This window comes from Myripristis murdjan, chromosome 17 (genome assembly GCF_902150065.1).
Source record: "Myripristis murdjan chromosome 17, fMyrMur1.1, whole genome shotgun sequence".
NCBI classification, from domain to species: domain Eukaryota; kingdom Metazoa; phylum Chordata; class Actinopteri; order Holocentriformes; family Holocentridae; genus Myripristis; species Myripristis murdjan.
In genome coordinates, this window is record NC_043996.1 from 13,924,952 (window position 1) to 13,935,609 (window position 10,658).

At 41.5% G+C, this 10,658-nt stretch overlaps 1 protein-coding gene across 2 annotated transcripts; it reads right to left on the reverse strand.

The window, feature by feature from the left end:
- Positions 1-1,101: 1,101 nt before the first annotated feature.
- Positions 1,102-8,357, reverse strand: bcl6ab (BCL6A transcription repressor b). 2 transcript variants are annotated; one of them, XM_030074676.1, is made up of 9 exons: positions 8,294-8,357; positions 6,115-6,286; positions 5,630-5,851; positions 4,649-5,524; positions 4,176-4,303; positions 3,905-4,072; positions 3,681-3,811; positions 2,882-3,019; positions 1,102-2,363 (listed from the first exon to the last, which is right to left on the reverse strand). In XM_030074676.1, the coding sequence occupies exons 1-9, from the start codon at positions 8,322-8,324 to the stop codon at positions 2,220-2,222; spliced, it is 2,010 nt and encodes a 669-aa protein (XP_029930536.1). In that variant the 5' UTR covers positions 8,325-8,357; the 3' UTR covers positions 1,102-2,219. The 2 variants fall into 2 exon arrangements, with proteins under 2 accessions (XP_029930536.1, XP_029930537.1); XM_030074677.1 differs by lacking the exon at positions 8,294-8,357 and adding an exon at positions 6,761-8,250.
- Between the last annotated feature and the right edge of the window lie 2,301 nt (positions 8,358-10,658).

Genomic DNA, 10,658 nt, shown 5'->3' on the forward strand with positions numbered 1-10,658 from the left:
TTTTACTTTACAAATGTAGTACAGTAGTTCTGCCATGAAAGACTTCACAGATCCACGAAGATGTTGGTTGCTTGCAACTTAAAATGCCAGCAGGGGGCAGCATAACATCTTACTTGGACAAATCTGTCATCTTCATTCATCCACACCCACGCCCAGCTCCTTCCTGTGTTCCCCAGAGGCATGGTGTTGATCAAGACAGGAAGTCCAGACTGTTTAAACAACCCTTCATCACAAGCATGTCCAAAAAGGCTGTACATACTATATTATACACCATACTACATCTTATACATACTGCATCATATTTAAACATTCACTCCTGTGGGCCATTATCTCCACCACTTTAATCCAACAAGAGCAGGTTTGTGTGAAGGAGAAGGATTTAGGGTCTATGAGAGCGCATAATAATGAGATAAGAGAACAAAAAACAAAAACTTAAAAAAGAGGACGCTATATGGAACTATAAGTCTTAAATAAATTTCAAAATGTGTGTTCACATAACACACTGTGTAAGTAAGACAGCCTCGGTGTTGCTGCAAGATCTATTTTTTCACTTTGATGGAGCCAGGCTAACAACTCTTACAGACTTCAAGTCTTTATGCTAAACTAACATGAAATGCTACCCAGAGGAACTGAACCACTGGACCAGCAGAGGTGAAAAATGGTAGACATCTTGGCTCAGTCTGGGTAAGTCAGAAAAAGAGTATTTTGCCCAAAAATATTCCTTTAAGAAGTTGTCCATAGTTGCCCTTATCTTATCTATACCTACATGGCTATACAGTAACACATTCATACATGAGCAGTAATTCAGCCAAGTCATCACTAAGTCATTTGCTTAAACCATCTTTATTGTATTTTTTACCAAAGACAAAACAATGAAAACATTTCTCTATATAATTCTTTATTTATCTATTATTTTCATTCATTTCTTATATATATATATATATATATATATATATATATCTGCACACGCACTCTGAAATTACAAAGACAAAGACATTTAGACATTTTGCTAACATATTGCTAACATTCCTGAGCATGTTGTAGCTTGAGGCCTGGTGTATTTACAGTTTTAGAGCTATAACAACAAACAAGCTTAAAAAAAAAAAAAAAAAGACAGCACCTGACATGCATTCACATGACAAAAATGGCAATGAACTAAACAGGGAAAAGCATGACACTTTATAAGAGCAATTCACAAGTATCGGGGTTTCATGCTGTTAAAATTACAATGCATTAATACTTAAGTCTGGGAAGGAAGCCACTGGAAAAAAATCTCAGTGTAAGGCACAGTGAATAAACCTGGTATGTACAAGTGCACTATTATACATAAGATTAGATAAAGTTTGGTAGAATAAGACAAAACGTTAATGATGTGGGGAAACTAGGTCATTGCAGCAGCAAAATGGTAAGGATACAGCAAAGAAAAAGTAGAATATAAATAAGAATAAGCAAGTATGGGGATATTAAGCATAACCAAAAATTCCTAGAGGACAGAACATTTTAGGTAGAAATGCATGAATGAAAAGAATGAAAATATGCTGCACAAGTTACAGCATAATGAGTGTGTGCAAAATAACAGCAGTAGAACTATGACAGAAAAAAGTAAATAACAAATAAAATCGTGAAAATCTGTACATATAACAAAACACACCACAAAGTATGCGATGACAAAAAAGAACAAGCCCTTGCTTACTGACAGTTAGTGAAGCCAACTGCACTACGGATAAAGAAACTACCTTTGTGTAAATACAATCATACTCTGCCAGCAGATGGCAATCTGTAAATATATATTATCTTCCTCACAATCTAACTAAAAACGGTACCTCAGTATTAGGCAAATCCATATACCCATATCTACAACAGGATTGTAACAGTGCCTCTCAGTTTGGATGAGAAACGCTGCCCTTCCATGCTGACATTCTGTTAAGTAAATGCAAAATACAGAAAACCTGCTCAAGTTCACATTCAAAATGTACATTCTACAGTTAGACATTTACAATGAAAGCATAAACTTCTACAGCCTTTGAAATACCAAAGAACCTATACATAGTAATGTGCATCACTTACAAATGCATAAATGACAAATATATATGATATTCATATGTTTCTGTGTTTGTATTTAGAAAACTTTTTTTTAAAAAATCTTTTGACAACATGGTGGCAGATGCAAAAGAAAAAAAAAACACAAATGATATGCACTTGGACAGCACCAGCCGGGCTCAGCAGGACTTGGCCAGGCCAACAATCAGGTTGGTGGGAGTCCTGCGGTACTGAGCCTTGGTGTTGGTGACGGCACCGTGCTTCTGTCGGAGGTGAAGCCTCAGCTGACTCTTGTGTCTGAAGTGTAGGTCACATTTTTCACACTGAGGAGCAGAAGAAATATATTTAAATATTTAGATCAAAAATCTCCATTTAAATAGCCAGTTTTCAAAACAGCTGAGCCGGATTTGGTTGTGCTCAAACAGGGCACAGTATACATGCATTATACAAGCAGGGGAAATAACACATGTATTATTAACACGTGGTCTTGCTCAGCTCTAGCTGCAGAGCATGACACTGTCAGCTTTACGGGTGTGATTTCCACTCATCTGACTGTAAGGTTCTTTGAATGAAAGCACACACCAGATGGAATTTAATGTGTTACATGGCACCGGGTCGCAAATCATGGCCATTAGCTAGTTAAATTAAATCTTCTTGTGCTGATCTGGATTACAACCCTCCCCATCCTCCCAGACATAGTTTATGGATGTCCAGGATTACCACGGTGGCCACAGGGCTTATAACTATTGATAGCCAGTTGAATCACAGGGTGGAAGGGATTACTCTCTATTTGGTCAGGAGGCTCACTGGGTCACGAGGGGAGACAGAGATGGATACGTACATGATACGGCTTCTCCCCGGTGTGAATGCGCATGTGGCTCTTGAGCGTCTGAAGGTGGCGGAAGTGTGTTCCGCAGATCTCACAGGGATACGGCTTCTCCCCCGTGTGAATCAGCACATGGGCACGAAGGTGGGCTACCTGAGAGGGAATTTAAAAACAAAACATGAGGCGTTTGAGCTACTTCATAATCACTGCGACACATTAAAGCCACATTCACTTCACTCACAGTCATCGACCTTTGCAATATGAAGCACTTCCTATGGTAACAGATATTGGGGTGCAATGGAGGGATCATTCAAAAATGGAAACCAATGGAATATCATTTAGGGTGATGGGAAGAGTAGAGGGGCAGAATTTTTTTTAAAAAAATGGTTTTATTGGTTGGAAGTGATGAGATTTCTGGTCTAAAAATATTTTGCCACTCTTTTGCCATAAATTGTCAAATAGATGTACGGTTTGATAGAACGAGCTAATAAGGCAAACAAGTTATTTTTCATTCAAGTGCGACTTCAACAATAAACAGTTATGCAAATTAGGCTATTAATTAAGCTAAGTAATGCATTAATTAGCACATATGTATGTCAACAAACATACTTATTTTCACATAACAAATGCATTGTAGTAATATGAAATCCATCTGTTTAAGCATTAAGTAAAGTGAATCAATTTTCCTCATTAACATGCAAATTTAAGGAACAAGTGGCTGCTCTAGACAGTGATTTAACACTGTCAGTAAGTTGCTATTTTCAAATGAGCTATTTTGTTTTGACTGTATAGTGTAAAGAGCTGCACTCCTCACCTGGACAAACCGGGAACCACACGTCTCACACTTGTACGGCTTCTCTCCTGAGTGGATGCGTGTGTGGGTCTTGAGGTTGGCTGGTCGGTTGAACTGAGCACCACAAATGTTGCAATGGTACGGCTTCGCCCCTGGAAATGCACACAAACAGGTTCTGTGATGAAACCCTGACATCAACAAACATCTAACACAATGAGCAGTTCACCAGTTGTTATCAGTCTTACCAGTGTGAACAGTCTTGTGGCTGGCCAGGTTTCCTTTGTAGCGGAAGGCAGCCTGACAGCAGTCGCACTTGTATGGCTTGTCACTGTGGACCTGGAGCATGTGGTCTTTCAGGGAGTCTTCCTCTGTGAATTTTGTGTCGCACCCGTTGCAGAAGTAGGTGTTGTTTTCTGTGCAGGGAAACAGAAGAGTTTGAGTCGATGCGCACATAGCACTATGCATTCAGCCACTACAAGACTGATGTGCATCCTCTCCATGAGAACACTGACTCACCACAGCTGGAGGAGGTGAACTCTGACTGTAGTTTGGGGGTGTCCTCTCCGCTGTATGAGCCAGGAGAGAGCGAGCCCATCTCCAGACACTGAGGGCTGTCACAACCACAGGAGGAGCATCTGAGGTGGCTGTGCAAAGGAAGAAAGGCCACAGAGTTAATGTGAAGTTATGCACATATAAACAAAACCATTCAATAACAAACTGTTATATTATCATTATCCCTCCATCCACCTACAATGTTTATTCAGGCTGGCTGGAGCCTTTATCAGCATGCATGATTATGATGATGATGATGATGATGATGATTATTATTTTTACAAAATCACATGATAGTAAATTTACACATGTAAGAAAATGTCTAAAATCCAATTCAGATCCTTTCCATTGAAAATCATAACAGCACTGTTCGTTTACACAGCATGGTGTCCAAGTTCTTGTTTTACTGTCAGTTCTGTCAGTGACTTGAGGTTTACCTGCTGCTGGTTTGGTGAGCAGTCTGAGACGTTGGCATTTCTTCTCTCTGCTCGCTGTCCCCCTCGCCCGGCTGCACCTCGCTGTGTCCCCCTGACCCTCCAGTCTTGCAGGGGCTTGATGCCTGGGACAAGGCTCCAGCTTCAGCACTGCCTCCCTGAGCCTCCTTCTCACTCTCATCAGGAGTCTGGTTCATCACAATGAACTTGTACTTCTTCCAGTTGCGAGCCTTGGCTTCCTCCGGGCAGCCGGAGGGCTGTTTGAGGCTCAGGGTGGCATTTCTGCTGCTGCTGGACTCAGTGGGGGAGTTGGGCTGGCAGTCGGATCTGAGGGGACTTTGAGGGCTGCAGATGACGCCTTTACTGAAGTTAGGGGACAAACCCAGGCAACTAGTTTGTGGGTGCTGAACACTGTCTTCCTCCATCGGAGAGGCAGGCCGTTGAAGGCTCCCGTGGGCTCCAGTTTGGCAGGCGGAGCTAGGCAGAGGTCGGATAATTGCGTTGAGGAAGTTGGGGTGGGATGGCACAGGGTGGTGCATGACGTTGGTGGACTCGGTGTGAGCCAGGTTGGTGCTGGTTCCCTGAGTGCAGAGTTTCTGAGATAAATCACCACCTCTAGGAAGGGCAGCCATCGTATGAGCATCATCAAGCTTTCCAACGGGGATGTGGAGGTGTCCGTAGACGTGGTAGGAGCCTGACGTGTTGATGCCGCTGAAAACACTGGGGGGATAACCCCGGCAATCCTGGAGAGAGGATGACGATGTGTGGCTAGGTCTGAAGTTTGGCTCTTTTTCATCTTCGGGCCTCACAGCAGGGATTTCCTCAGACAGAACCGAGTTGTTCTTTACCTCTTCAGTCTGCACATTCAGAGACTGATGCCTGGAAACAGAGTCAGAGAAAAATGATAAACTCCGGTCCAGATCCCATTTGTTTTTACACAGCCAGCAGTGAGTTCAGTATCACATGTTTTCTATTCTCTCTTACCTAGACTTGATGAACCTGTGGCAGGTGTCTACCACATGTTCCATCTGGAGGTAGAGGGCTGTGTTCATGGTGGCCAGGACAAGACTGTCCTTAAGGTTCAGACGGGAGGTGTACATGAAGTCCAGCAGGATGGAGAATCCCTTGGCGTCCACTTTGGGGTCCAAGCTGATGGCACTAAGGTTTGTATTGTCAGGGTCCATGAACATGGAGTAAAAGAAGCCACTGTAGGCAAAAGAGAGATGACGTGATGTGTTATAAATTTATACAGATAACAGGCATGGGCCATGTCAAACAATTTATCTGGAAAGGCATGGAAATAAGTCACACAATCCTTGCACAGTCTCATTTAAGAAGGGGTGTAGGTATGTCAGTTCAAAAAGATAAAAGATAAAATAAAAAAAGGTGATATGCAGGCGCCAGTGCTGCTGAGGAGTCAGTTCTCCCAGCGGCAGTGTGAAGAAGTCATTGCAGGATTTGGAGCGTACCTGCAGGCCACCAGGATTGTCTTGTGAGCACGAAAACGCTGTCCGTCCACCCGGATGGTGACATCGGTCAGGATGTCCCGACTGCGGAGGCGGTTGAAGTTGAGCAGGACGTCGCCCGCGTGGCGTGTGAACTGTATGCAGCCATCTGCAGTAGTGGCCATGCTGTCACAGTCTGAAAGCAAAAATATTCAGTTGTATTTACAAAACAAACATATTTGTTCACAAGAAATCCATTCCTGCATGAAGGCCCACATAAAGTCTTGCACAGAAAGGGCTACAGTGCTGGAGTGTTAAATCAAAAGGTGGGTGCCCTCAGACCTCCAGCTGACCATCAACAAGAGGTCAACAGCCTACACTAATATTCAACTTTCACTGGGGAAAAAGTAAATTTAAAAAAACAAACAAACAACCAAGCAAAAAACATATCTATTTGATAATATGTAATATAATGTATAATCAGAATTTACATCATATAAAATGGTGAAATTGTATGTTGCAGCTGAAGTGAGTTTACCCTCCACTTTAGTGTGAGTGCTGAGGATTAATACTAAACTAAAGACACATACTGCACTCCTTTTCCCACTTTCAGGATAATTTCACTTTTTAAAAACACAGATATGGCTTCAGGGCTTACAATCATCGTTACCTCTGAACTTGGCATGTGCTTTGAGTTTGTTCCATCAATAGGCGGCGCCATTAAACCACTAAACAACTTCAGCCATTTTTTTTTTTTTTTTTTTCACTTATTACAGGGCCTCTACTACGACGTAATTACATATCATCAATACTGTTTATCCATTAAGTTACTATGGAACAGGGATACGCTGTGTGAGTGAAAACAGGCATTACGTAACAACCTTTATTCTAACTTTTCTCTCTCTCTCTCTCTCTCTCTCTCTCCCCCTCGCTTCAAAACTTCTACAGCCCACTCAGTCCAGACATGGTGCGTTTAATTGCAAAATACATGCAAGTACATGGAAATTCCACACTGCTGACATGAGAAAAATGTGATGTCTGATTAACACTGTATTTGCAAATCCGTTTGGCTGGGTTTTACACAGACTACAGTCGATCAAACTCAGCTCCAGTGGGCTAAGTCCTGTTGGTTGTAAACGTGTTTGGCAGTGAGCACATTCCGTCCTGGCTGCACAGATTAGGTTGCCAGTACACTAAGAGGTTTCCTGTTCCACCATATAAGTAGAACACATCTTATTTACCCCGTTACCATCCACTCCTACGCAGCAAAGTAGCCCGACAACTTATTGCCAACACCTCAATCATTTCACTGTAAAAGACGGATTTCGCAAGATATGACTTCAAATGTTTTTTTTTTCCTCTCTTTTTTTTCTGGAAGCTGGTTAATTTATATGCCAAGGAACAGGCCGAAACAAGTCTGTTCAAGTTTAGAAGTAGCATCAGGCTACACGTCTGGGTAAAAAATGCCACAGTTTTGCTACTGGGAATGAGGATTATTGCTCCCAAATGTTTAAATACAACAGCAGCAACAACAACAACAATAATAATAATAACAACAACAATAATAGTAAAAATACTAATAATAACAGTCGTCGGCTCCGCAGTGAAAACACTGAGTGAGGTGAGATGTTTGTTACAGCCAAGACTAGAAAAAGAAATGCGCACGGCGATGTGACAAGACAGGCTGGTCCTGTTGCTCGACTTTACACAACACTGACAGCAGCCACAACTTGACCAATAGCCTGAGCAAATAATATTCAATACACCGAGCAAGAAAACCTTTAGCCCGAGTGAGCGTCGGGTCACTAAACTCTGGTAAATCTCCGAGTCACTGTGAATGTACAGCAGCTGAGAAAATGTACTTTAAAAAACAAAAAACAAAACAAAAAAACAACAACTACTGGTCAGCAAATAAAATGTGAATAGCCTGTGTGAAGTACAGCTAAAGGCGCACTCTGGAGCCACAGACAAGTCAAGAAGCACAGTGGAGCTGTCAAAACCAACATGTAGGCTAGACAAACAGTGAAATCTCAGAATTCACATGTTACACGGCTAAACAAAAAAAAAAAAGGAATCACGAAATATCATTCAAAATATTTAATAATCCAGCCTAAGGGGCAGCCAGGGGCGGCCGACATGTGCGTCTGCAACTTCTCAAGACTTCTGACATAATTCTGAGAAATAGTAGAGAAAAAAAAGTCACCTTGTAAAAGTTTCCTCGAAACTCTGTGCATCACCAGTTCTGAGAATCCAGTTCTAAGAAACCCAGCAGCTTAATTCTCGGAATTTCAGCAGAGGGCCGTACCACTTTGACCACGACCGGGGGGAGCCGCAGCGTGTCTGTTTCGTTTATTATCGCCCTCATAAAAACAAAACAGGGCTGAAGGTGTCGAAACTGGAGAAAAGTGAGTGTTAAAGCGACACGGTGTGTTTAATATCAACTAAATCGAGGATTCAAACTATTAATTTGATTTGTGTGCAGGTTCAACCCCCCTGCTCGGTAGATGAGTCCGCAGACAAGGTCACCTGACTGAGTTATATATACCGTGGAGAATATGAGCGTGTTGTCGGGGTAAAGCAGTCTGGAGTGCTGCAGAGAAAGCAGAAATTAGTCATCTTAATCCCACGATCACCATGCTGATCACCATGCTGCCCGACGGAAATTCGCGTTACTTCACATGTGTTCCCGCTGCATGCAGGTGCTGCTTCGGATTACTTTTTTGGTGGTGCCGGCAGCACGCCGAGCTGATAACTTGCTCGGCTCGCGCTTTGGCTCGCGCTCTTTGAAGTGACGTTGCATCTGTGAATCAGAGTTGCAGCTGTTTGTAGTCCATTTAGACTGAACACGTTTGGGACCAGGGCTCATGGCGAAAAAGCTTTGCTTTTTTTATTTAATTTTTATTCATTTATTTATATTATTTTTATTGCTACGGTTAGTTCAGCACATTGCATTTGGAGTATAGTTTTATTTGTTTATTTTGTTGTTTTTTTGTTTTGTTTTACAAGTGCACAGTGGAGGTTTGGTGTTTTCCTGGAAATTTAACAAAAACTTTTCAGTGCTCATTTTACACTGAAAACCACCTTGTGTTAAATTATTAGATCAGGCTACACACACACACACACACACACACACACACCAGACTGCAAATTCAGTGCATCTTCTCTCATACATGTTTCTGAAGGTCAGTGAGTTCCATGAGGTCTTGTGTGAGGTCTGCTGTCAAGTAACACACCTCTTTCTCTCCTTTTTTGTAAAGAGTTGCACTAAAGAAAACCATGTGTGTGTATGTGTTTGTGACTGAGTGAGAGAGAGAGAGAGAGAGAGAGAGAGAGAGAGACATCACTAAAACCACCAGCCTAAACTAAAGCAGTGTTTCCCTCCACCCTCCTCATCATCGGCTCATGATGGGACATCCTGATCCTCTGCTCCTAATCTCATTAGTCGTTTTCTATCTCATAACCACTTCCAGCATGCACATCCCACTGCTGCTCTCTCGACAGCTCTGCAGGAAATGTGACGTGCGGCCTGATCATATAAAGCAGGCCAGTGTGCAGCTTGTCACCATCCTGCAAGCTTGATTTAAAAAAAAAATGATAATAATAACATACAAAACATAACACCTAATAATGGTAATTACAACATATTACATAACATTATTACACTCTCTCATGACTTATGCAATTCCTTCTTGGAAAGAAAACAAACATTAGCGGCAAAAGTAAGCACTCCTAGTAAAATAATCTGCTTTTTGGCGTTTGGCTCACTAGACGTGAATGAGCAGTATTAAGTTTTTAAATGTTTACCTAATGCTCTATCATAGTAAAAAGAAAAAAAAAGCAAAAAAAAAACATTATGATGCAACTTTAAAGTGTAGTGATAAGCAGCATTCACCTTTTTATTTTGGCAGGGGGGTTTTGGATAGGTTACATTACATTCCAATGAGACCTAGGCTGCTCTGGACACATATGGCAGGCAAGTTTTTTATCCAATTGACTTTTCATTTTGTAAAAATAATAAAAACACACTGATTTCATTGTGATTTTAGCTGGATGTACAGCAACTTATGTTTGTGGCAGAAATAAACACAAAAAACACATAAATACACATTATGAGTGACTTTGAGTGTGTGTGTGTGTGTGTGTGTTATCCACCGTATCTTCACCACAGCACTGAGCTTCATGAATTGAGCTCTTTTTTCTCGTTTTCTCTCGTTGCTGCTGTCCTCCGACGTCGGCCTTTCAATGCTCGAGAAGTATTTCAATGTTTTCATTCATGTTTTGCATTTTTGAGGTGTACGTGCTTCTCATTTCTCCAGTTTTGCATTATTACCTTCTTATACAGTCATGATGAAAAAAGAATTTGCCATCCAATTGCTTTATTTTGCCAACATTTATGAGACACAGTTACATGTTCTTGTAATCCATCTTTCCATGCCCTCCCAAGTCTATTTAATTTTTTGACAATACCAAAAGGCAAGCATGAGGGAGTCACTCACATTTTGAGCATCTATCCAGATGCTTTGTGATTTAAAAGGTAACAGACATTGTCTTAATTGATAATGACAGTG

Coding starts and splice junctions, on each gene's coding strand:
- bcl6ab (XM_030074676.1), bottom strand. CDS start 8,324: ATGCACAGAGTTTCGAGGAAACTTTTACAAG. Junction 5,852..6,114: donor ACAATCCTGGTGGCCTGCAG/GTACGCTCCAAA, acceptor TTTTGCCTACAG/TGGCTTCTTTTACTCCATGT. Junction 4,304..4,648: donor GCTCACCAAACCAGCAGCAG/GTAAACCTCAAG, acceptor TCCTTTGCACAG/CCACCTCAGATGCTCCTCCT.